Genomic DNA, 27,289 nt, shown 5'->3' with positions numbered 1-27,289 from the left:
TATTAAATACTTTGCTTGTTACTTTGACCTGCAACATTTTGTCCTAAAATGAATACGACTGAATACGAGTATCGATTGGAACCGGGACTAACTTTTCATTTGTCCCGGAATCGTTCAAAAGTAAAAATTTCAATTCCTAGTTTCGATATTCACAGTCCGCCGAGCGGAAGAAGAAACCGCTGAACAACACCAAGGAAGAAGCGTCTACCGGAAGTGTTGGCATAACCGCGCGAGTCGAACATGAGTAGCTTACGTCGGCGGTCCAAAGTGTGGCTTCACTTTTCTAAAAATAACGAAATCTCGGCAAAATGCAAAATTTGTGACAAAAGGAGTATTTCCTTCAGAAAGGCTGTTGGTTAGCAAGGTTAGCTAAACTTTTTTGACCCTGCCTCTTAAAAGAATCGGAATCGAGAATCGTTGGGAACCGGAATCGAAACAAGGAATCGGAATCGGAATCAGAATCGTTCAAATTCAAACGATACCCAACCCTAAATACGACATAAAGTTGGTTAGTGTTGGACGTTCGATATTCGCAAATTTAGGGACGGTCTTTAAAGTTACAAACGTGTACAGGTTTCTGACTTCAATAGCATTTGAAGAGAAAGACAATCATTAAACCAACTGTAAATGTTCATGTAGGTGTCAGGCATGATGCACACCTTTTAAATGTTTTATATTTATTTAAAACTTTCAATATGTATATATTTCTGTTTTTCACTAGTGTATATGATCATACACAACACAATAATTAAAAGCTCAATAGCATTTGAAGAGAATGAGTGAGTAATAAAATATTATTGAGCTTTAAATTATTGTGAGCATCAATGTTCCCTGGTTTTCACAGTGCATTGTGGGACTTTTCGAAAGCAGCGATTGAGAAAGTCCGACTCTTTAATCTATACAGTAGAGTTAACTATAGAGCTGATGAGACGCATACTGCAAAACAATAGGGTAGGTTTCAACATAACTTTATTGCACATTATAACCGTACTGATCAAATCTGTTTATATATATATATATATAGTACAAATTCAATACCTTGTCAGTCGAGCTTGAGGGCTTTATTCGGGCTGAAAGAGTTGGAAATCAACCCTATTTTAAAAGCTGATTTTTATATACAGTAGTAAGATACATAATGCCTATATTTTTAACAAATTCTGTTTCAAAATACAAAGAAAAATCACGATGAGGTCTGAAAGAAAGAATTGTTCCCCAACACCACCCTACAAAAATAGAAGAAATATTAGATGAACTAGATGGAAATGGAATTTTTTTTTTTTTTTTTTTTTTTAAGATGGATTATAGAAAACTTTACATAAGTTAAGAGAAATCAGTTTGTGAGCTGTGCATCCTCAGTGCAGTTGTTGAGCGGTTGTGGGTCCAGGCTTCGAGCTTCAGCGATGAGACGTTTGACTCCCACCATCCACTGGCTGACCTCCGCCACATGATCCACCATCAGCCCGCGGTGAACCTCATCCGCCGCGTCCCAGCTTCTGCTCTTCACGGCTGAAAGGAAGCACATCCAAGTATGCTTTTACTCACTTTTACTGCAGTCGAAATAAATGAACAGTTTATTTCAATAATGTCTTCAATTCTGCAGCATTACCAGTAGCCCAGTAGAAACCAACGGCCTTTCAACTGTGAACGCTCATCAGCAAGATTAGATGCACACATATAGATAGATAGATAGATAGATAGATAGATAGATAGATAGATAGATAGATAGATAGATAGATAGATAGATAGATAGATAGATAATGTACAAGTCGTGTTTTACCCCTGAACAGAAGTGAACAACACTGACTCACCTTGGGACAATCCATGCATCCTCCGTTTAACCAAAGGAGAGAGTTTCCCACTCTTCCACATGTCCTCAAAAAGCTTCAGACGCCTTTCTACATCATCACAGATCTGTTTCTGAAAAAAATAAAAGAAGACAGTCACAAGGAGACGACAGGAACATCCACAGCTGGCTGAAAGTGTGTTTAATCTGGTCGCAGCTCAAGGATTAGACAACCCTGACTAACTAGACTCTTTCTTGAAAGATATTTCCTTTATGTTACGTGACTGGCACACTTGTTCTAAACTTTAAACTCTGTGTGTGTTTTATATTGTTAAAACCCAAACAATACATTTCCGTGTTGGTTTTCCAAGTTACAGCCACTCAGCATTTTCATTGGCCACAATTTTGACATCAATACCCTGGGGAAAACTGCCCTATAGATATTTTTAATATTACCTCATAATTTGGTAGCAGGTTTATTAGGCTACTGTCACTTTAAGAGCTGATTCACTGTCACACATGCGTTTCCTTCTCAACGGTTTACGTTCACTTAAAACTGACTGTGTTTATGTGAACACTCAGCAAAACCAGCATTTTGACATTATTTTGTGTGTTTAAGCGCATAAGCAGCGAAAAAGAGTTCAATTTAGTGGCTTTATGAGCGCAAACTTTGAGTCTGAGAGCAAAATCTGCAGGTCTATCTATTCTGTGGATAATGAGGATTGGAAGGGCTTCAGATATTTCAGTATCGATATGTATAAAAAAAAATCAATATTTTTGACAACACTGCACTTAGTTTCATATTTCAGATGCCTTTTTAAAAGACTTTAAATGAAAAAAGTATATATAATATACAAAGTAGCCATCAGGAGTGACTGTGTTACACGGCACAGCTGAAATGTCGAGCCCTGGTGCCGAACCAAAATCATTTCTTAGTAATTTTGCTCCCATTGGTTTATGTTTTGAACTTTATTTTCAACACGGCACACAATGACTTTACCTTCACAGTACGTCTACATGCGTTCAACGCCCAATACAGCGGCTCTTGCACGTCCTCGATGCGAGGCTCCGTCTCCAGCTCTGCGCTTCCCTCAGAGGGGATTCTGGGACAGGTGTGAGCAGGAGTGATGCTGTCCAGAGGAGGAGGAGGAGGGTTTATTCCCCGGGGAGGCGTGATCCCCGCCACTGGGGTCAACAGCGTCTCCGATCCTGAACCTACAGGGTTAATGTTTTAACTCTATTGAGATTTTTTTTAAACTTTGTAATCAATAATTTTCTTATCTCATTTCTCATCCCTACACGTAATATGTATTGTCTGTGGTAAAAGTGTTTTTTTTTTTTTTTGTAATACATCCAGAATGGTACGGAGGCGTATTGCATTCACTTGAAGAAAAAAAATCTACTCTGTTTTTCTGAATTAACAAGTTCATTTTTCATGGAATTTTTGTTTTGCTTTGTTTTTCTCACGAAAAATTAACTCATTAATTCAGAAAAACAGAGCAAAAAAATTTTTTCTCATGAAAAATTAAGTCATTATTTCAGAAAAACAGAGCAAAAACTTTTTTTCTCATGAAAAATTAACTCATTAATTCAGAAAAACAGAGCAAATTTTTTTTCTCATGAAAAATTAACTCAGTAATTCAGAAAAACAGCAGATTTTTTTTCTTCAAGTGAATGCAAAACGCCTCCGTAGTACGTGGCCCTATAATAAAAAAACTTTACATTTATGCTAATATTTTGAGGTTTAAAAAAATCCTCTTAATAAGGCCAAATAGTCATGTGTAACAATTTCCACAAGAAAATATGAATGTGCTTTGTACATGTACCTTGTAGCATGCTGTGGAGAACAGTTTTAGTGTCCGTACACACCCCGTATAACCAAACGTAGTTGAGCACCATGACACAAAGCAATACCAATAGAGGTAAAAAAAATTTGCTTATATTTCCATTTTTTTTTTTATTAATTGAAGTACTTATTTTACAACTGAACCAATGAGATGGACTGCCATACGGATTTTAATAGCACCTATAATATTATTAATCAAGATTAAACAGACAACTTTGTGATGAATTAGTTCTATTTTTTAATCAAATCAAAAAAACAAGAAAAGATAGGCAACCAAGGCAAAAAATACAATTAGTCATTTGTTGCGAACATGTAAAGAGGGGAATCAAGTCAAGTCATCCTCATTTATATAGCGCTTTCAACTATGTAGATTGTTTCAAAGCAGCTTTACAGAGATAAATGTAATATAATCTAAGGTAACAGAGATTGGTTTGGTTTTATAGCAGTTCTTGAATAATGTAATTTTCCAGCTATAAAGTTAGTTTTGATTGATTCACTTCCGTTGAAATGATCATTTGTTATTAAATTAGGGTCCACTAACACGACACCGTTCTCTCTAAACAGAACCTGTGATAAACGCTAAACTGATTCTATAGTTATGCGTGTTTGTGTGTGCGCAGGTGTGTAATTCCCTACAAACCACGCCTAAACAAACACCTTTTCTTTCTTTTCCTATAAATTTTGATACAAAATTCCAAATCAGGAGGTTTAATCATCTTGACCTGTGAGTTGGGGCGCATGTACCCTCTTGTTGAGAAGATTTCGCTTCGGTCCTCCTGGATCTTTCTGCAGGCCGTAGGAGAACTGCGGCGGGTCGTTCCAGCCATGCTCCTGATTGCCTGAGGAGAAAGCAACATTATCTGAGCAACTTTACAGGATTTTCCACAACAGACAGTGAAAACAAGACTTCTCTGTGTCCACTGAACATCATGAACCCTCAGCTCATTTAGTCTTCTTCTGCACTCAATAAGGGATCCGGACTGTCATAAAACAGTCCAAAAATATTCATTTTATATATTTATTTATGCAGGAATATGCATATTTATATATTTATTTATGCAGGAATATGCATATTTATTTATGTAGAATTTTGTGGATTTATTTTTTTTATTTGCTTATTTATTATTTTTTGCAACCACCTCCTTAAGAGAACTTGCTCTAATAGTTATTATTAGGACTTTTCATTAAGTTTTGGGAACTAAAAGTTCTGTAGCTGAGTGTGTACACACACACACACACTAAGGCAGAGTAATCGGGCAAAACTTAAAGGGTTAGTTCACCCAAAAATGAAAATTAAGTCATTCGTTCATCTTCGGGAACACAAATAAAAATATTTTTGATTGAATCTGAGAGATCACTCTTCCATAGCCTGCCTAAGGGACTGGCTCTTGACGGCCCATAAAGTCATTAAAGAAAAGGTTTAAATATTCCATGTGCCTACAGCAGCTCAATTATAAGTTTATCAAGCGACGAGAATACTTTTTGTGCGAAAAAAACAGAAATAACGACTTAATTCGACTATTCTATTACTTCCTTATGGGCGCATGCGCGAGAACTGAGACGAGGACGTTCTTCTCCTTCGACTACTTTTTGTTACCGGCTGCTCACCACTTAGGAGTTTTACCGCCCCCTACCGTATAAGATGATGTGCTGATATAGCTGGAAGCGCAAAACTTTCTGTTTACAAGCAGAGGAAGATGCGCGCTGTACATACGCTTTTCAATTAGCGTATTTTCCGCACTACAAGGTGCACTTAAAAGCCTTTAATCTTCTCAAAAAACGACAGTGTTCCTTATAATCCGGAGCGCCTTATATATGGATCATCATCTTATACGGTAGGGGGCGGTAAAACTCCTAAGCGGAGCAGCAGGTAACAAAAGTTAGTCGAAGGAGAAGAACGTCCTCTCAGTTCTCGCGCATGTGCCCATAACGAAGTAATAGAATAGTCGAATTAAGTCGTTATTTCTGTTTTTTTCGCACAAAAAGTAGTCTCGTCGCTTGATAAACTTATAATTGAGCCGCTGTAGGCACATGGAATATTCAAACCTTTTCTTTAATGACTTTATGGGCCGTCAAGAGCCAGTCAAAAATATCTTTATTTGTGTTCCGAAGACGAACGAAGGTCTTACGGGGTTGGTACAGCATGGGGGTGAGTAATTAATGACTTAATTTTCATTTTTGGGTGAACTAACCCTTTAATCATGGCATTCATTTGTTTAACAACATTGAAAGAAACTGCAGTAAAAAGCAACACTATTTTCTGGGAGGGAATCGCACTGAACTTTACAATGTTGGGCTGGTTATCTCCCTCAGCTCGGGTATGTTTTTTTTAATGACCAGGCAACACTGCTGTGTTTTATGAATGTAGTTTACAGACTCGTGTTTTTATGTGTCTTTAACTGAGACCAGATGCCACGTCACGAGCTGTCGCATGGAAACACTCTCACACACATTTCTTTAATAATCAATGCGTATTAAGTTGATTCTTGTTCTATCGCGGTTTTCTGCATTAGATTGTTCGTGTCCTTGTTTACAACTCACAGTAATGTCACGAAAAGTTGAGAGGAATGAATGAGAGTGAAGGTGGACACCGTGTTGACAACATTAACTTCTGCTGATTACTCACACGAATATGTGACACCGACACATAATATGTAAGATTGTAAATTATAAGGTTATAAATACATGTACTATTATTTATATCTTACCTGGTTTAACAAACCGATCATTCATAGCAGCCTAGAGACTCCAGCACTGTGTGAAGAAGATTCGTGTGAGCTCAGCAACAACTCAATTTTGCAAAGGCAAAATAAAAGTCACCGGTAATTTTTTTTTATAATTAAATATATGTGTATATATATATATATATATATATATATATATATATATATATATATATTTAAATGCACAGGGTGAGTCCAAACACCTGGGTTACGTTTAAATACATCATTCCGCTCTGTTTCATCAGTGTTAGTTTTCATAGACTGTAAAAAAATGGTTTTCATACACGAATTCACCACCTAATGGCGAGATAGGGAAATAGTGAATCGATATTATTTATTCATTTGCAATCCTCGCAATTTAATTTCCAACATATTTTTAAATATTACAAAAATACACCCCCTTCTTCTTCTTATGTTACTAGCACATTTTATTATTATTTTTTTTCTCAGTCGTTAAAAAAATAAAAAAATAAGTAAGTGTAAAACAAGACAAATGTCCACAGGACTCCTCATACATTGATTCCGCATTTATATTAGCATGTTATAAAACAAATTACCGTTAAAAAGTGGATTCAGTCGTCATTCCTCGGATTCGGTGACTTTTGTGTCACATAAATCTTACTGCCTTTAAATATTGAACTGAGCTGTTAATCATAAATAAGACAATTTGAATAATAAGTATATTGAAGTAGATTTAAAAATATCGTAATTTGAGACATTTTACAGCATATTGAACCCTCATAGATACATTTTTGTTGTCCCCAGGCCCAATTTCATGATATATACTAGGATATCTTTTTTATTATTATTATTATTATTATTATTTTTATTTTATTTTTTTTTACATTTTTGGCATATTATTAATAATGTTTCTCTAATGTAGGCTATATAATTATTCTTTTCAATTAATATATTTAATTAAGCAATTAAAAGGTTCTTGGCTAGTCCCTCAATTTGTCAACCCAGTTATATTCGACTTTCCTGTAAAATGACTGTTGGAAAAATGAAATGACGTCATATAAAGCTCTCATCACATCTTTGCAGGGAAAACAACTTGGGCAAGCGAGTGACATCCTCTATTATTTTAATTGTCTATGAATATGAAGGCACGTGAATTAAAAAAAAATAAGAGCACAGATAAATAATTTATAATAAACACTACAATATTACGTATATAAAAAAAGAATTGTAAATTTTGATTTTCATGTCGACTTTAAGGGAATATTCTAATCGAATCAAGCAAATAATAAAGTAACTGTTGAATGTGAGAGATGGGAAATCATCTATTCTTCATATCACTCGTCCACCCTGTCGTTTTGTCCACCCTATTTTATTTATTTTACAATACTTTTATAAAATCAGCAAAAAAACCCAAAAAACATACTAATTCAGTGACAATGAAAATGTACTTAAGTATCAATAATGCAGTACTTAATAATAAATCACACAAACAGAGAACCAATATGTACATCCAATATCTCATAAGAGTTATGCATTCCAATAAATCCTTGTCTGTATACCAAATCGAATGATTTATTTATAGTTCTCATCATTTATGACTGGATGGACACCAAATCGTGGTCTCCCTCATTCATACAGGTTGCAGAGTAGAAAAGTAAAACAAACATGGCTAAACCCAAAAGTGGCCACAGAATGACGCACCTCTCACAACCAAATACTGCATAACAGTAACTCTACTTCAACACGCAGCGCGTCGCCTCTGCCTCGAGTCCGCAGGTCTTCCTCCTCGGTTTTAGTGCTTCGGTTGGTCGTAAACTTCAAGAATCGCAACTAAGTTTCAATGCAAATATACTCATCCAATAGTAGAATAGAACAGAAACATGTTTTTTCACTAAACAAGCTCATCTCACTTTATAATCCCCAATGCCTGTTTTTATTCCAGGACACGGGAGCAACAAAGACAAGTTCTCCTCCTATACATGTTACATGTTACAAAAAATATCAGATCTCCATGTATCCTGTTTTTAAACAGTGAAACACAAAAGAAAGAAACATGCCACCAAGAGCAAGAGAGCATTTGCTAGATTGGGTAATGTGTTTAATGGGAGCGCAGAGGCTTATAAGAGGAGTTAGTCAATGTCCATCTCGGGGAGTTTGGCGTCCGGCGTCTCGGGGACTCGGCTCTTCTCCGGCTGGGTCTCTGAAGCCTCCTGTCCGTTAACGGGACCGTTCTGTTCGGCCGCCGTCTCCTTCGGAAGCTCCACTTTGGGCTTCGGTTTGCTGACGATATGATTACAAGAAGAATACAGCTCCTGTACAACAGAGAAGTTGCAGTTAGAAGATTCAGACTACAGATCTGTTATTATTATACAAAACACAAAATACTATTCGAATTTCAAGGCCGTAAACGCAGTCAATCCATGATAAATCCCAAACAAGCACTAACTCGCAATGACTATAACAAGCACTGGGTGGCGCTGTGGGGCATTAAACTAGTGGATTGGAATTAAATCATATAACATCTGCCTATAAACGATTAAATAAACGATCGTAACACTTTTCTTGAAGGGGTGACATGACACCTTCATAATCATGACATGACACATGGGGTTTATGCATGTTTGACAACTGTCATTTGCTCAATTATGACATTGTTTGAGATGTCTTTGTCATGACAACTTGACATTACTAAGACAACACAAACGGTCATAAACATGACATAGCAGATTAATGATCAAATTAGCTTTATTGGTTAACATTACATTAAACTGTCATGGGGTTGGTTTCGACATTGGCTGTCATGAGGCCATTATTACATTTTAATGATAAATTCAATGTGTACCACTGCAGTTGAGGTCATGACACAGTTATAATGGCAGTCTCTGTTTGAAATCTGCCAATCGCGGAATTAGAAACTTTACGTGAGTTGCGCCTCGGCACGGCACAGCGCGGATGAACACACTGTTGGAGGAGAGTGTGTGTGTGTGTGTGCCGGTGTGGATTCGGGCATTCAGAATCACAGATTATTCTTTTTGGAAGTGTGACCAGCATAATTTCGACCAGAAAACGTCTGAACATCCACTTTTTGAAAAGCATTAGAAAGCATTTTACAGCGGGCGAGACTCCAGGTGTCACTGGTGATTGTCGTCTGAACCTTTCTGGATCTGCCATCAAATTAATACGTTTAATTTTATCAAGTGCTGCAAGAAAAGCTATAAATCTCCACCTCCAACATCCTCAAACTCATAGCCTACTAGTCGCGACTCTTCTTTATGTGTACAGATGTGACGGAATGACGCAAAGACATGCTTGAGTTTCCAGTGAGAATCCACCAGTATCACTGGAGTTAAAAACATTTACAAGTGAACCGCTTTGAATAAACAAATGTTCAGTTTTTATGAGCCCAAATATTTGAATACAATACTTTTGAAAAATGCTGACATGTATGGATAATCCACAATCCACATGTCAAGCGCTTCGTGAGGTTTGTACCTTGGTTTTGGCCTGAATCTCGTGGGCTTTAACCGCCGGGTCCTGGCTGAGACTCTGTTTGCTCTGCAGGTTCATCTTGTTGTTCATCCAGGTCATGGCTTCATTCACCTGCTTCTCCACCTTCATGACCTCCAGCTCCTCCAGGTGATCATACAGCTCATCCTGCGGGCACACAACGGGATCAACACAAATCTCACAACAACTGGGGTTTAGAAAACAAACGATTATTCAGCAATATTATCAGTTTAAAGCTGCAGAAGGTAAGAAAAAATATTTGTACATATTATTTAAAACTGTCTTTATGTCCTGACAGTGGAACATGAGACAAAAAAAAAAGCTCCTCTGGCTCCTCCAAGTGGCCCTATTGCAGTAGTACACCGCTCCCAGTCGATCATGCTAGTGTATGCGCTGATCACAGCCCTCTCTCACACAGTGCGCCGTCATTCAACTTAAAGGTGAAAGTAATACATTATATAGACTCAATATATTGCAATACTCTCCATAAGGCGATATATTGGGATTATTTTTTCAAGAAGGACTATAATTTTTGAAAAAGTGATATAAAAAAAAAAAAAAAAAAAGACATGATGTGAATTAAAGTCAAACAAGTTTACTTTAGGTAAACAATTCAATACTCAGAAAATCAAACTACCAGTTTGGGATTGTGGTTCACAGGTTCATTACAAAAACTTTGGTTAAATGTGTTTTTAGAAGTTGATTATAAACTTGATAGACTTAGAGGGTCGCACACCGGACGAGAAGCGCCACGTAGGACAACTCCACGCGCACTTTCTCATCAGTGTATGGCCAGCAGTATTGTTATGTTTAATGACATGAAATGAAGCTAATGTCTGTTCTATGTTATGATTGTACTGTACAATTAAACACAATCGTTGTTTAGTCTGCAGTCTGAGCATCCGTTCACTGAATGAATTGAGAATCTTAGCTGAAAATCCAATAACATCAGCAATTGTCATTCAAGCAGCTGATTTCTGATAATGGATGCAAAACTAAATGCATGTTGCAGGATAGGGCGAAGTCAGGATACATTAGCAACGATTTGAGACAAAAATAATTAAAATTTTATATAAAACTAAGTAAATGGCGCAGCAGGATTTTGAACACGGTCCTGAGGCGTTGCTGGGCGCCGCGGACAGTCACAGACGCTGAAGGGCGCCACCGGTGTGTGTACACTCATAGAGAATAATGTGTTCGAATTTTAAAGATGTGGCGCTGAGCTTCTCGTCCGGTGTGCGACGCCGTTATAGACTCTCTGCCGAAACCCCCATTTCACTATTGCTCACGCGACGGTCTTGCTCTACGCTTACGCGCGGCTACTGCTTGCGGTGTGAAAGAACGCAACATTGATTAACATGCCGAAAGGAATAGAGCAGGAGCCGGTCTTGACATGGGGTTCAGCCATAGCTATGTTGTTTCTAGCAAAACGTTAGGCTAGTGGTGCGTCTATGCATAGCCACAAAAAAAAAAAAAAAAGAAAAAAAAAAAAGAAAATCGATATTGCGTTTCTGAAAATCGATACAGTATTGCAAAATAAAATATCGCGATACTCAAGTGTATCGATTTTTTCTTACACCCCTAATATTTCAAGCCTTTATCTGTTGGTTATGAATTTTGATTATGGATTACAGATATGGAAATCTTTTCACAATATTCTAATTTTGAATTTGGGGTTTTCATAAACTGTAAGCCGTAATCATCGACATAAATAAAGGCTTGAAATTTCTCATTCTGCATGTAATGAGTGTATATAATATATTAGTTTCAGCTTTAAAGTTGAATTACTGAAATAAATGAACTTTTGCACCATATTCAAATTTTCAGTTTCACTTGTTTTTTTGTCATTAAAACATTTGTCCCGTGACCCCTACAGATTTGAAAATGGATTACCTTTGCCTTATAAGCCTCTACAACTTTCATGTACTGCTGGACTTGCCGTCCGAGCTCTTCCAGCGCTTTTGGCCGCTCCTCGTTCTCGAAGTATCGGGTTTGAATAGGCTCTCCCAGTTTCTAAAAGGAAAGAGTTTATGTTTGTTCAATCATTCATTCTTTCCAACAGGTTCAAATCTGAACAATTCGGGCACGCACGTTTACCTTCAACTCGGCCAGTTTATCAATGTACACTTGCTTCTGCTGGTCCTCTCCTTCTTCATACAACCAGTTTTCAGTGTCCTCCAGTTTTAAGGAGAAAGAATCCCGTTCCTGAATTGAGAATAAAAATGCTTTGTTGATAAAAACCATCAGTTATAAGGTGCATAGGCATCTTTCTGAATAAACAGACACATGCAGACACTCACAGCCTCACTGACAAAGTTCTCCAGCACTCCATGCAGTTTGTCTCTCATTTCATAAACGTACTCCTCCACGTAGTTCTTTGCATCGTTCCTCTCCTTCTCCAGCTTATCCTGCATGATCATCTTCCCCTGTGGGCAAGAACACACACACACAGTCAGAACCCGGGAGTCGTCCGACAGGCGATTGATCCGCAGTCTCAGTGTCCCATACCTCGTTCTCCACGAACAGATTGAGCATGTCGCTGGCCAGCTGCCACTGCAGACTGCTCTCGATGGGCAGATCCACCGTCTTTGTTTTCACTTTGGGTTTCTTGGCCTGCGGGGGCTGATCGTTCTTCTTCTCCTGTTTGTCTCCCGTCTTCTCCTCTGGCGCAGTCTAAAAGGGATTGTGGGAATTTTCAATGGGAACGTTCGCTTCAGAATTCAAATTCCTGATAATTTACTCTCCCGCATGTTATCCGAGATGTTCATGTCTTTCTTTCTTCAGTCGAAAAGAAATGAAGGTTTTTGAGGAACACACTCCAGGTGCGATGTGAAGCACTGCCACGCGACAACACCAAGTCCGCGCACCTGCGTACTAGAGCCAGGCCGATATTAGGCATTTTCCAAACTATCGGTATCGGCAGTTATAATGGCGGATAAATGAATATTTCAAAAATAACATAAAAACGGACAAAACACGCTTGAACCATGTCATGAGTGTTGGAGTTGTATAGTTTGTCCACCAGAGGGCGCTCTACACCGTCCCTGTTGGCAACACTCGTTGAGTTGGTCACGAGACATACATTGCTTGAATAACAATTAAAAGATCATCCCTATCAGTTCTCTTAACTCAAATAAGCGACAAAATTTGTGACTGTCACTATGCTGTTATATAAGCCGAGAGTGAAGCGGAATTAGCTAGCAATAGTTACGTTATGTTGTTACAGTGTAGTTGACTGACTGTCCTTTTAACTTTTGACAACGTGACTGAAGTATTTCTTTAATAGCGCGTGACAGTTATAGCAATGAGACGCATCATCTCTCCTCGGCCTGTTATATTAAAAATGAATGTTTTACAATTTGCAGTATGACGTAATCCATTGCTAAATTATGACTCATCATAGACTAGCTAACCACAAAGCTAGCTAATGCCACTATCATCAGTCTGTTCTGTTGTGAGAATAAAAGGAACAAGTTTCTTTTTAAAATGCATCATCATATTATTTTAGTTAAAACTCATTAATAACTACAAATAACTAATGTTAGGGAAATCTGTTAATATTTTGTTGCGCGTTTCTGAAAAAAATAAATAAATAAAAAATATCGGCCGATATATCAGAATATCGGGTTTTAAAACAAAAAAAAAATATTTGTATCGGTATCGGCCTTCAAAATCCTTTATCGGTCGGGCTCTACTGCGTACAACCTTCCCGGTCTAGCAGACGTTTGCGTTTTTACCCGTTACACGGGAACGCGGCGGTGGATTGTGTTTAAGATTTCCACTCTGGAGGGTGGTTTCACTTTTTTTGTGTTTTTAAGCCCCAAAAACACTGTGTAAACGAAACGCACATCCGATAAAATATTTTTACATTTTCACCCGTGAGCGTTCTCGTGTAAACAGGGCCTTTGCACATTGGCTTTGTAAACACTAGGTCACACATCACACGTGACCTTTCAACGTGATGACGTAATGTGAGTCACATCACAGCTCGTTCAAGACCAGCATTAGTGGTAAAAGTATATAAATGTGTAGTGTGTCTAAAGTATACAATGCGTCTTATTCCTCGGCTGGATCGTGTCGAGACTTTGAAGCTGCACTGAAACTCACATCTGGACCATTGAAGTCCATTATATGGAGAAACATCCTGGAGTGTGTTCCTCACAAACCTTCATTTCTTTTCCACTGAAGAAAGAACGACACGAGCATCTCGGATGACGTGGGGTGAGTAAATGATCAGGAGATTATAATTCTGAAGTGAAATACTGCTTTAAGTGTTGTAGAGCAGTGGGAAAAAGCTCCCATATCTTTTGTCATTGATGTGCAAGTGGACCATTTCACATCACATGGAAAGTTAGTATTCATTTTAAATGCTAATATAATTGACGATCTGTGATTAATCTGCTATATTATCCAATATACTATCAATCGACCTCAACTGAATATGAAACTGGAGGCTGACAATGCGGTCAATCCATGCTTTTAAATACTTAAGCATTTGTTGTAGTTGTGTATATTTTGGTCGGTGTGTAACGGTACATGCATTCGCCACAATGACACGGTTCGGTTCATCGAGTCACATGACATCTACAGTCAGTCACAGACGATACACACTGCAATCCAGAAGGGAGCGTGGAGCAATGCAACGCTGTTTGCTATGAGTAAAAAGCGCAGAAGAGACAATGATCGCTATGTTATCTCTCAACCAGCGTTAAACCCTCTGGTGTTGTTCTGCCCAAATGGACCCAAAGAATTTAAATAAATATTAATAAATAAATAAATAAATTTTTTCTTAAATCACAACTTCCTCGGAATGGTCCGAAATTTGGTGACTTTGTTGGTATTTGGTATTTGAACACCCAAAAAAATTAGGGACAGGATGTGAATAGTCTAAGTGGTTGTAAAAAAAATAGTCACACTTGGGGTGTTCGGGTCTAAATGGAAAATGAATGGGAAAATGGCAAAAATGTGAAAATACTGAGTTTTTTTGTGCGTACAATCTACAAATCAGCCACGATCTTGAAAAAAAAGCACACAACAGTGAAAAGGGGTGAATCTATAAAACATCAAGAGTGCAAAACAGACACATCCACACACACACTTTTATACACAAACACACCAAAAAAATTCAGATTATACATGTGTTTTGCATTTATAAAATGCTCAGTTTGTCCACCAGATGGCATCCATCTCATTTCAAAAATTGCTTTTATGAGGCCTAGGCTTGACTCTTAAATGAAATACAGCTTTTTAAGCTTTTTCTATTATGTTCAATGGGGGGAAATTTTGTCACAATTATTGCATTAATACTAATTATAATTTTTTTTTTTGAAATTCTCAAAACATCAAAAAAGAAAAGAAAAAATATTATAAAAAAACAAGTAAAAAAAAAAAATATATGAATCCCGCCCTTTGGGTCCATTTGGACCCGAACACCCCGAGTGTGACTCTGAAACGAACAACCCCAGAGGGTTAAACTGTGGAAAGATATCAATAACAACAGCTTAAGAATAATATCTCGCGTTGCATTACATTTATCTCAGGGATTTAGTGTCGACAGTAGAGAAATAAACTCTAGAGATATATGCACTATATTAACCTATTCATTATATTTACTTAACCTGTCAGTAATGTCTAGATTATTTAATGTACGTTTAAAAACATAAGTCATGGAAGTTATTTTTTAAAAATTAATTTAAGTAGAAAATGTACTTTTACAGTACGTGTTGTTTTGAGTGTTGGTTATAATATCTAAAAATAAATAGCAACTGAATTTAATAACTTGGGCTATGTTGTTAAATGTAACCTTTAATATTATAGCAATGTGTAATTAAGGTCTCCCTATATCGTTTAGAGCATTAGCTAAGATAGTTTTATTTTAATCCTTAAGATAATTAATCAAAATAGAATTGTTTTAACATATATACAAATTTAATTAAAAAAACACTTTATTTTTTTAGTTTAGTTTTCTCCCCCTGCCGTACCGAACCGTGACTTCAATGCCGAGGTACGCACGACGCGTCACGTTTGTGTCCACCCCTAGCATATAGTGTTGGTGTGCAAGTGTATTCACACACACCTCCATGTCTTCAGTGTCTGATTTCTTGTCAGCATGTTCTTTCTGTTCATCAGCTTGAGCCTTCTGTGCCTCTTGATCCACGTGCATCTTGTTCTTTAAGGAGCAAATACAATCAATGATCTTATGGCTGCCGTCACACACACACACTGAAGAGTTGTCGGTGCGCATGTGAACGCAATAAAGACAAGCTTCTAGTTTATAATCAAACAGTTTTTGCTCATTTTAAATCCGGCTGATGTAGGGGGCATGCGCACAGTGGCGTCTTTACCTCGTCCTCTTTGGCCGGGGTGTCCGTCTCCATGGGTTCTTCTCCCTCGGCAGTTTTCAGGACCTCCACCAGGGAGGCGCTGGACACACTGAACACCCCGTGCACGTTCACACGCACTTTCACCTTCACCTTCGAGCTCTCGCCCGACGGCTGAGGAACCACATTCTGGACGTTAAACTGGCCTGTGGACAGGCACACATCAGTCAGCAGGGAAGCTCAATCAATCAGTTTCCGGTTGTCTCAATTAAAGTGCCACTATTATGCTATTTTAAAGGTTCCTAATTTTGTTTGGAGGGCTTCAATGCATCAAGGGCCAAAACACACTTTCATTTTCTCAATCTACATTACAGCATTACCTGATTTCTTAAAAAGTCTGGAAACCATTGAAAGATGGAGTCTCTCCAAAACACTTCTTTTTGACTCCACTCTGATTGGTCAGATGGTCCAGTCTGTTGTCATTGGTCTACTCTGCTCTGATTGGTCAGATGGCCCAGTCTGTTGTGATTGGTCTACCCTGATTGGTCAAATGACCCACTCTGTTGCGATTGGTCTACTCAGCTCTGATTGGTCAGCTGACCCAGTCAGTTGTGATTGGTCTACTCTGCTCTGATTGGTCAAATGGTCTACTCTGCTCTGATTGGTCAGATGGCCCAGTCAGTTGTGTTTGTTCAACTCTGCTCTGATTGGTCAGATGGCCTAGTCTATTGTGATTGGTCTACCTTGATTGGTCAAATGACCCAGTCTGTTGTGATTGGTCTACTCTGCTCTGATTGGTTAGATGACCCACTCTGTTGCGATTGGTCTACTCAGCTCTGATTGGTCAGCTGACCCAGTCAGTTGTGATTGGTCTACTCTGCTCTGATTGGTCAAATGGCCCAGTCAGTTGTGTTTGTTCTACTCTGCTCTGATTGGTCAGATGGCCTAGTCTGTTGTGATTGGTCTACCCTGATTGGTCAGATGGTCCAGTCTGTTGTGATTGGTCTACTCTGCTCTGATTGGTCAGATGACCCACTTTGTTGCGATTGGTCTACTCTGCTCTGATTGGTCAGATGGCCCAGTCTGTTGTAATTGGTCAGATGACAGCATACAGCATGCGTCTGAAAACAAAATGCCTATTACCATATCTGAAATTCAGCTTACATTAACGATGGCGTCAGTTTTACCGCAATTCCAGCGCAAGTCCTCATCTTTTTGAAGTTCAAAGAGGAGCAATTTGCTTTCGTAGCGTCTCTTTCAGTCTCAGCTACAACTACAGCATTTGAGGACGGGGCAAAGTAGAGGTTGTTCACGGGCAGCCAATGAAAACCATCAGCTGGCATTATGCAAATTTGTTTCTTTGTTACGTAGGTTTGTAACAAGAAGTGAGACTGACATTGCTGACAACATGTTTGGGAAGTTAAGAATTAATTGTTTCTTTTAGGAGACAATACGTTTATTCATCTTAAAACTTTGCAGAGCTTTTACATTCACCAACAGCTTTATTTCATGAAAGGTAATATTAGAAAAAGCATAACAGGGGCACTTTCAGTATAATCGCCTGTGTTCATTCACAAGGCCACATGTGTGTGTAAATATATACACAACTAAAACTGCAATCAAGGCCAGTTAACAACAAGAAAGACAACTATAATGATAACTAGCATCCACACCAACGCACAGTACATTTATGGTTGTTATAAACAGGTGCTGCAGTTTTAGCGTTTTACTGTGCTAGAATCCAGTTACGCAAAGCAAAGAGCGTTCCCAACATACCTATGGTAGCATCTGGATACGGCAACTCTTTCGGATTGTTATAGTAGGCCTCCAAAGCGAAGGGCTCCTTCCGGTAGAAACTCAGCACTTTAGAGAACGGTGCGGCGTGGTTCTTCGGGAAAACTTCGCAATCACTGCAGAGCAAGAGAGCATGACTATTACAACGGTGAACTAACTTTAAGGGATAGTTCACCTATCCCTTTAACCCGCAGAGAGCCGAGAACGCACCTGACGCCTTCATCAGCGGCCGAGGTCCACTTCAGAGAGATGGGGTACGGGACCACGTCTGTGATGGAGAACTCGCGCACTTTAAAGGCGGGCGACAGGATCGCACACTGAGGATAAACAAAACAAGTTAGCTGGAAACACTGAAGGTTGTCATCATGAGAAGTGGAGAGGGGAATGAACTACATGCAAGCATAACAAGTCATAAGAATTACATTTATAATGTTATATCACAAATTAATCAGAAAAATGAGTCAAGGGCTTGAAAAACATCACTTTCACAAAACCTAATGATCCTCCCCCAAGGAGAACTATCAGTTTGCAGCACTAGACTCATTATCTACACAATGGTGTGGTGAGGAAATTTCACACCAAAGCTGTAGATTATAAAATTAAACAGTAATAACCGCTATATGGTAATACCGTGATACTGTCTTGCATATTCTTTGTTGTATTTCCCTGTTAAAATAGCAATAGAATAGTTGATCTGGAATTGCTCAGCTTCTGAGAACAAGCAGAAGTTATGTCGGTTTCTCTGGTAATGCGCAAATCTCATTGGCTGGCGCTCATCTATTTCCGCCCCGGTTTTGATTTCAGCAATTTGAGCGAACGCTTATAAAGGGGATAACATTCATGAACACAGCAGCTCATCAACCCTTAGAGCCGATTATATTGTTATTAGTAGTATTATTATCTTTTTATAATAAGTACTATTATCTATTTTTTTTTACAGAAACACTGAATGACCAACAAAATCTTAAGCACCACCACCAGTCCTGAGTTCAGGTAAAATGACAAAATGCATTCTTACATGGTTACCAAGTTTTAGTTCAATTAAAGTTTTATCATTAAATAATGCCTGATTATCAGAGTATCATAATATAATGCTTGATCGACTGATGTTAAGAGTGTACGTTCAGATATTTAAAAACCTGTGCCATAACCTCCCAATGGTTAGTGGATACTATATTCTTTCTGAAAGTGGAAAAAGTTAGATGTTCTCGTAAGACCTACTTCTTCAGTAAATGGCATCCCTTTATAGCCTACTTTAAATCTCTTAAAACTCTACCTCCTGGTTAATACATGATTAAATGTGTCTGTGCGCACTCATGTATGCCATTTTCTTATACGTGTATGTATATATATATATATATATATGTGTGTGTGTGTGTGTGTGTATAGATAATTTTTTTCTTTTTTTTATAATTTTTATTTGTTTATTTTTTTATTTTATTTTTTTATTTATGTTTAGTTTTTTTATGTGAAAAAAGAAAAGTGTAAATAATTTGTAATCTATTGTGTTGTAATATCATTTGGATAAATATAAAATTGAGCAAAAAAAAAAAAAAAAAAAACCTGTGCCATTTTACCAACATAAGCTGATTTGGTGGTATCGTGTATACGTATATGGTGGTATATATGATCTATATGAATGTCTACATTTATGTGATTAAAGTAGAGTCGATGTCGACACATATGCCCCTACATAGGAGCTTATTTTTATCAGTTCTATTATCTTTGGCTCGTTATATTTCTCACAGAATAAAGTAGCACAGTAAATATTACATTTATATAGATCTATTAGTTCTAGAGAGCGATTGCTAAGAAATATATGCTAGAACTTTTCAGTTTCTAAGCGATTTTATTGATAAATCACAGAACAGTTTACATTCAATACACATGGTACGATGGGTGTAGCCACCATCCTTTGTTCGGATATCGCGGTTACTTGCATTCCTCTGCCAATAGTGCGGTACGGCAATATTGGGCTATCGATACAGCCCTGACAAAAGGCCCAATGAAACGCAGCGCTAACCTGCAGTGCACATCCTCTGGCCACGGCTTCATCCGCGTTCAGCGTCATGCTCAGCTCCTTTCCGAAAAACTTGCTGATTTTGTCTTTGATGGCTGGAATCCTGGAGGCGCCGCCGACGATCTCCACCGCATAGATGTCCTCTTTCTTCAACCCTGGTTTGCAGGAGGAAAAACTCATTTTATTCGACCTATGCGATATTACGCTCTCCACGATCTGCTTCTGAAAAAATATCGTGTATTCTCTCAGGTGCAGTTCTGCCAAAGGGTCAAAATAACTTATCTTCAACAGAAGAAAGAAACTTATTCAGGTTTAAAACAAATCAAGAGAGTAAATGATGACATTTTTGGGGGAACGATCCCTTTAATGTTACTAAAACAACAAAAAACATAGACATAAATCACTCGCCGCGCTTGACTGAGAACTTTAACAGTAGCTTTAATAAGAATCAATGCGTAATACTGCGTTAAGTCTACGTAGTTTAATTTAATATATATTCATTTAATTTACAGCTGTTAAATACACTGTAGCTGAAAACATAAAGCACCGTTTTTTATTCATTTGTAGATTATGTTGTGTATATGTAATGTTTATATTTGCTCTTATTTTTAAATAACGAAGAAACTAATGACAAATTTTAGATTTTTATCTAAATGTCTCCCACTCTTTTTATATTTTGCTTCCTTGTAAGGCTTTGTTTTTAAAATAGGGACATTAGTTTGGCTGTAGCAAAATAGTAAAACCAACATGCAAAAGAATCGTGATAAAATCAGTGTCTCGATCGCCCCCTGGTGGCTGGTGCCAGTATAGCTCATAAACCACGCCCTCTCCACGTAAGGTAATGGACATGAGGCAAATGTTTTCTGTAATTTTGGGGAAATAATTTGCTTTTTGAAATAAGTTTGGATTTTCGGGAGAAGATTGGAGCTTCAGCTTTAATTTCTACATTTCCTTAACGGTTTATTTCACACTGACACAATGAGTTGTTGAGCAGTAAACCGTTTCTGCGCGAGTGTGGGCGGGACCTTGATATCGCGGGTGCACTTTTCGCTCACTACTCAAACCAGCGCAAGATGTCAGTGCCATATTGGGACTTTGGCGGCTTCACTTTTCACCAAAGGAAGAGAGCGAGGGTGCGCCGTCCATCTTTATTTTACAGTCTATGGTTCCCATCACCTCGAGGCGAGCGGGAAAGCCCCAGGAACAGCGCATGTACTCACTGGTTTGTTCCATGATGCTGCGCAGAGGATTCTCCACCCGGGCCAACAGCCCCGCACACAGCTCCTCAAACTGGGCTCTGGAACAGAAGAGTCATCAGGATATTATTAGAATCCACCTCTCAGTTCCCCTTCACTGCTCAGTTTCTAATTCACTCCCCTGACGCCGGGCACCAGATTTAGCTCCTGGCATTGCCCGTGGATGCTAACCTGTTGAGTTTGCTGCTGACGTCGATGTCATTCATGAAGCACTCGATGTTGAGCGGCAGATCGGAGGAGTTGGCACTCATGAGCTTCTTGAGTTTCTCGCACTCCTGGTAGAGTCGCACCAGAGCGCGGGGCTTCGACCGCACGTCCAGCTTGTACTTCTGAGCAAACTCCTCACAGAAGTACTGGACCAGCACCTCGTCGAAGTCTTTACCTCCCAGCTCAGGGTCGAACGCTGAACCCAGAACCTGCATGAATCAGCCGATAAAGGACAAACACAACAGTTGGAGATGTACAAAACAATTCACATAACGTGTACAACTAAGGATGTGCGATACTGACAACAAATTATATCTGGCTATTTTCAAGGATTTTAGTACTGCCTTTAGTACTGCACAGCATCATTATTTCTGTCGTAATCATATTATCCCAGAAGCACTGGAATAGTTTATAGTTCAGATATAAACACTGATGTCTATGGAAGCGATGTCAAAATAGAGCAAATCAGCTTTAGAAAGTACCTTGGCACTTTAAATATTTATTTTTTATATTGTTTTATTTTTTGCTTTCTGTTTTGATGAGTATTCGTTTATTAGGTTTTTGTCATTTTACATGTTTGAAATAAATAAATATAAATAACAACTGAATTGATTTCCTGTTTAAAAAAAGCTTCATTAAGGTTTAAACATTTTAGATGGACTTGTTTAGTTGTCTGAGGTTTTCAAAGCTTTATTCAACCTCACAACTCACATAATAATCAGTGAAATGCATGATGGATGCTTGTGTTGACGTCACCACGGGGCAATGACCTGTTTAATGCAGCTGGTAGACGTGCTTCCTTGCATTGCTAGGTTGCATGTGTGCATGTAAATGTGTTTTAAGGGCAAACACCCCTGGTGAACAGGAAAAAACTAGGGCTGTGCAAAAATTAATTGCGATTAATCGCATCCAAAATAAAAGTCTGTGTTTACATAATATATTTGTGTGTGCTGTATGTAATTATTTTGTATATATAAATACACACACATACATGTATAAATTTAAGAAAATGTGTTATTCATATATAAAATATTTATATTTATATAATATAGATTTTGTATTTATATATATATATACAGAATTTAAGCGCAAATAATTCTTAAATATATACATGCATGCATATGTATTTATATATACAAAATAATTATACATAGCACACACTGATATATTATGTAAACACAGACTTTTATTTTGGATGCGATTAATCGCAATTAATTTTTGCACAGCCCTAAAAAAAACTAATAGATATCAGCATGAAACTTCCCCTGTTGAATACTGACATTAAGACAAATACGGTTTTAGAATATTTATGTTTAAATATGCAAATTATGCATTATCTCATTAAATATGTGCTAATTTGCATAGATTTCCAGAAGAGGAATCTGAACATTGGATAAAGCCAGATTTAAAATTCTTGTTTAATTGTGTTGCTCTATCAAAGTCGAAGATTTCTACAGAGGGGATTTTGGAAATCGCTCTTTCTAACCACAGAAAAAACTGTCAACAACCATGTTTTTAGGTATAAAATGTTGTATAAATTAGAATCTGAATGATAAATGAACACACGCCTCTTTAAAAACCTTGAGAATATAGATATAGATAGGATAATACATACATAGGATAATCAAAAACCCATTTTGAGACAGCGGGATGATTTATAATGCCAACTTTTGTTGAATTTTTTAGAAATCTACAGATGCAAAAAGCCAAAGTATAGTCAAATAAAGACCTAAATGTGTATTTTGGAGGGGTTTTTTTTCACCACAAGTCTGAAAGATGATATGTTATTGAAGACAACTAGCCCAAAATCTCAAAATTGACCAGTGAGGGTAAAAAAAAAAGAAAGAAAAAGTTTTGGCCTGCCCTGTCTCCCCTTAATTGAACCAAACCTGCCAATAGTAAACACACCCGTGGTTGATAATCATCCTGTGATCAGTTAAAAATTAATACTAAAATGTGTATTATAATGCATGGTGACAAAAAAAAAAAAAAAAAAACCCGTACCTTCAACTTCCCCTTGTTAAAGGCACACGCAGAGACCTGGTAACCAGCATGACCAACATCCACAAACACCACAGTCCTGGGCTTTTCCTCAGGAGCCGGCAGGTCCTGTTTGTAGATCCCATAGGCCAGTGCAACTATGATGAACATGAACGCAACGTAAGTCAGTGTTTCCTCAGTGGTGGCAGGCCCATTTCCCCAGGGGGAGGGGGCGTGTCCTTTGAGTGATATCCCTATAGGCCACGCCCCCTTGCCCCAGGTGTTCAAACCTCCCCTCAGTATTATAATATGAAAGGCTCCAATAAGAGCAGCACAGCGATTACGCGCATCCCGTGCGCAGAGTGATGCTTATATTTTTTTTTTCCTTTTGGGGGCCCGACAACAGCCGTTTCCATCCACTTATTTTCATGTGCATTTTGGGATATCGCATACAAATCTGCTGGATGGAAACGTAAAGATGCGTATAAAATTCAAAATAATGCATATACAAATATGCAAATACCAATTAAAAAAAACAAACAAAAACGTGCGAGCTCGTTTAAGTCGGATCATTTTTTTTATCTGATAACAAAACATGCGCATAAACTACAATGGAAACGCTTTTAAAAAAAATGGATTTGTAAAAAAAAAAATGATTTATAAACAAAGTTATTATATTCAGTCCTTCTCCCACTTTTCTTAGTGATATTTATCGCTAGTTTAGACGATTTTGTTCTCTTTGACTCGCAAATGTTTTATGCAATATTCCAATTTTGCTCATAAATTGAATTTTCACAACTTTGGAAGGATACACAGCTAATGTACCATCCGTTATGTAGGTCAGGCGTAAGCAATGACAGGCGGCTCATTATTGGGTGAATGAATCCATTACAAGCGTTTCACCTGCTGTAGTGTCGTTCATGAGCCTGAGACAGTTCAGGCCAGCGATCTGCGCCGCGTCCATGACGGATCGCCTCTCGGCATCAGTGAAGAAGCTGGGGACCTGTGTAAGCGCATCAGAAACGCATCTGATTATTCACATTCACTTTTGATATAATTGTGATGATTATGGTTTACAGCTTATAAAAACCCCCAATTGAAAATTTGAATATTGTGAAAAGGTTTTAATAGCTGTAAGCCATTATCATCACAATTATAACAAGGCTTGAAATCTTACTTTGCATGTAATGAGTCTATATAATATATTAGTTTAACCTTTCAAGTGAACTTTTGCACGATATTCTAATTTTTCCAGGTTCACCTGTATAGTCAAGAGCGACTTGTATATGTTTTTTTTTCCTCTTCATGACGCATTTTTTGACTGATGCTATCAACTTATACTCCGGAAAACATGGTATGCTATTCCAGTGAACTATATATTAGCTATATTTAGAAGTAGGCATGTAAAAGAGAATATACGCACAGAAATGACACAGTCTGCCACAGGTTTTTTGAGCGCGGCTTCAGCGGTCTCCTTCAGCTTGACCAGAAGCATGGCCGTGACCTGTTCGATGCTGAACACCTTCTCCTCCTCCATATACGTGACCTGTGGAGACGGACAGCATGAAGGACTGGGATACAGCCACGTCTGAAGCAGCTTTTAAAACATACCTCATTACAGCTCATTAGGGATCCACCGATACGAACATGTTGGCCGAAACTAATAACCAATAAATCGGCCGATAAATCAAAATCCAAATTTTTGTATGCTTTTGACAGCCTGATTACAAAAACAAAAGTCTCATGAGATCGAGAGACGACATTTTCACTACCGCTTCACTAATCTTACCTTAATGCCGGTGGTTCCCGTCGGCATCTGAGCGAGATCGAAGACCAGGCCGGACTTTGCCGTATGCACATAAGGGTCACTAAACGCCCTGCCATGGAATCGCTTGAAACTCTGCGCGGTGTTCTTGCAGTTTGTGACCACCTTGTTTGAGCAGATATTATAATTACAACTATTATACAACCATGCAACGTGTTATCCTGCTTATTCAAACTAAACGAATGTTTACCTGGCTTTTGGCGGCTGCCCCGATCAACCGATTCCGAGGACCGAACGATACAAACGACCTGAAAAGAGCACATCATTAGATATTACACACGACCAACTACTAAGCTAACATTTCTTGTTTTCTGGGAGCACCTACTGATCAATGACAGAAATTAACCTTCCCATTATGAGGTGATATTTGTCTCTTTAAAATAGGGCTGTCACTTTAGTGAAAAAATCATGTTCGATTTGAGACGTGTTCATTGAATTGATTGTAAAATTTTCCATGTCTAACGACTTTTCCATTAGAAGTACATTAGCACTACCTCAAGTCAAGAGGTTAAAACATTGTGAAAAAATAAAATCACATGCAAGTCCGACCCAAATATTTAATGTCACATTGTTATTTTTTTCCCCCATCCATCTTCACTACTTTAATGCAATTTTCAGCGAAACGTTCGTCTTTCTGTGGCATTAACATAGCCTGTGTGCTTCATATGGAGACTAATGTTGTAAATTTAATTTAAAAAGACAGTACATTTTTTTAGTGTGAAGTTCAATAAATGTTTGTTTTCATTTAACGTTTAGTATTCAGTTTAAAAACAATTGGTTGAATATCGGTTCAACCAAGTTATCGGTATCGTTATCTGTATGGTGTAGATTTTTGAGCGAATTTAATCATTTTTAATTTTGAATAATTTTTTAAAGCAAAATATATAGTTAATGTGGAATGGAAACACCCCATTTGACTATCAGTGGAGAAAAAATATTTTTTTTCGCTGTAACGTTAGTTTCTACGTTATGTCCCGCAAATCTGACTTTACTCAAGAGAAAAAATGTCGCAAATATTTTTAACAATTGTTGTATTCCGTGGCGGAAACCATTAGTTGATAAACATATAATAAATAATTATATAGTCCGAGATAATAAGGAAAGAATGACAGTTTTTTCCGCGCGGCATTAAATGTGCTAGAATGTTCCTGCGGGCGTGACGTCACATCAGCAGCGCGAGCCACGCTGTAGCATCTCCAGCTAACAGAGCCGTTATCACTACACTATCTCCTCTAAAACAGTCATATATATACTCCAAAGACTTCGGGATCATACTAGTCTAACATGCCGAATAGATCGTCACAATATTAACTGTCAATATCAAGCCAAAGGGCATGTTGTTAACTAAATATACATAATTTAGATCTAACGAAATGACATAATGAAAGAAAAAATGCTCCGTTCACGTTCCACACTTCTTAACTTGGTTGTCATTGCGTGAATGGGGTGTGACATGTCAAAGAGACATAAGTTAAGCAGAATAAAAGGTAGACTTACGGTGTGCATCGGTCGCTGTACTCGTTTGCAACGGTTTCTATTCCACCGGCGCGAGCGACAGCAACATAACAGCTCTGGTAGCCCACGTCAAATCCCACAACTGACATCTTCACTGGAAATCACGAGCACAGCCCAGCTAAAACACTCAAAACCAACGAGAAGTGTCCTTTTAAAACATATATATATATAACAGTCACGGAGATGTTTAATTCATAAAACTCAGGTTTAACGCGATTTCATAGTTCTCTAATGTCCATTGACTGATTTGATGCAGACCGGCTAACTGACTGCTGAATGTAATGTAATGGGTAAGCCGGAGTTCACGCCGAAGTCAATGCTTTTATCGCGAGAGTTTGAGTTCTAGATGGCTCTGGAGCTTTCCTTGTATGACGTGACCATGACGACAAATACAACCAATCGATGGGTAGATAAACTGGATTTATCTAAGAATATATATAAAAAAAATGGTAAAAAAAGAAAAAAAAATATATATATTATAATTAATATAATATTAACAAGACATCCAAAAAGATAATGCAACTAAAATAATTGGGTTATATATATATATAT

General features: G+C 37.9%; 2 protein-coding genes across 3 annotated transcripts; both read right to left on the bottom strand.

The window, feature by feature from the left end:
- Positions 1-1,155: 1,155 nt before the first annotated feature.
- On the bottom strand, positions 1,156-6,450 carry sra1 (steroid receptor RNA activator 1). 2 transcript variants are annotated; one of them, XM_039663559.2, is made up of 6 exons: positions 6,338-6,450; positions 4,352-4,468; positions 2,784-2,998; positions 1,809-1,917; positions 1,316-1,506; positions 1,156-1,223 (listed from the first exon to the last, which is right to left on the bottom strand). In XM_039663559.2, the coding sequence occupies exons 1-5, from the start codon at positions 6,360-6,362 to the stop codon at positions 1,331-1,333; spliced, it is 642 nt and encodes a 213-aa protein (XP_039519493.2). In that variant the 5' UTR covers positions 6,363-6,450; the 3' UTR covers positions 1,156-1,223; positions 1,316-1,330. The 2 variants fall into 2 exon arrangements, with proteins under 2 accessions (XP_039519493.2, XP_039519492.2); XM_039663558.2 differs by lacking the exon at positions 1,156-1,223 and having other exon boundaries at positions 1,296-1,506.
- Positions 6,451-7,860: 1,410 nt separating this feature from the next.
- hspa4a (heat shock protein family A (Hsp70) member 4a) lies at positions 7,861-27,011 on the bottom strand. The gene is made up of 19 exons (XM_039663555.2): positions 26,720-27,011; positions 25,413-25,470; positions 25,187-25,327; positions 24,821-24,943; positions 24,301-24,400; positions 23,422-23,555; positions 21,382-21,626; positions 21,175-21,251; positions 19,958-20,109; positions 18,145-18,251; positions 17,917-18,050; positions 16,165-16,346; positions 15,897-15,989; positions 12,329-12,493; positions 12,121-12,246; positions 11,918-12,025; positions 11,714-11,833; positions 9,806-9,967; positions 7,861-8,625 (listed from the first exon to the last, which is right to left on the bottom strand). The coding sequence occupies exons 1-19, from the start codon at positions 26,824-26,826 to the stop codon at positions 8,443-8,445; spliced, it is 2,517 nt and encodes an 838-aa protein (XP_039519489.2). The 5' UTR covers positions 26,827-27,011; the 3' UTR covers positions 7,861-8,442.
- Positions 27,012-27,289: the final 278 nt, after the last annotated feature.

This window comes from Pimephales promelas, chromosome 19 (genome assembly GCF_988280905.1).
Source record: "Pimephales promelas chromosome 19, fPimPro1.hap1.1, whole genome shotgun sequence".
Lineage (NCBI taxonomy): Eukaryota > Metazoa > Chordata > Actinopteri > Cypriniformes > Leuciscidae > Pimephales > Pimephales promelas.
This window is presented reverse-complemented; position numbering and strand designations above follow the sequence as displayed.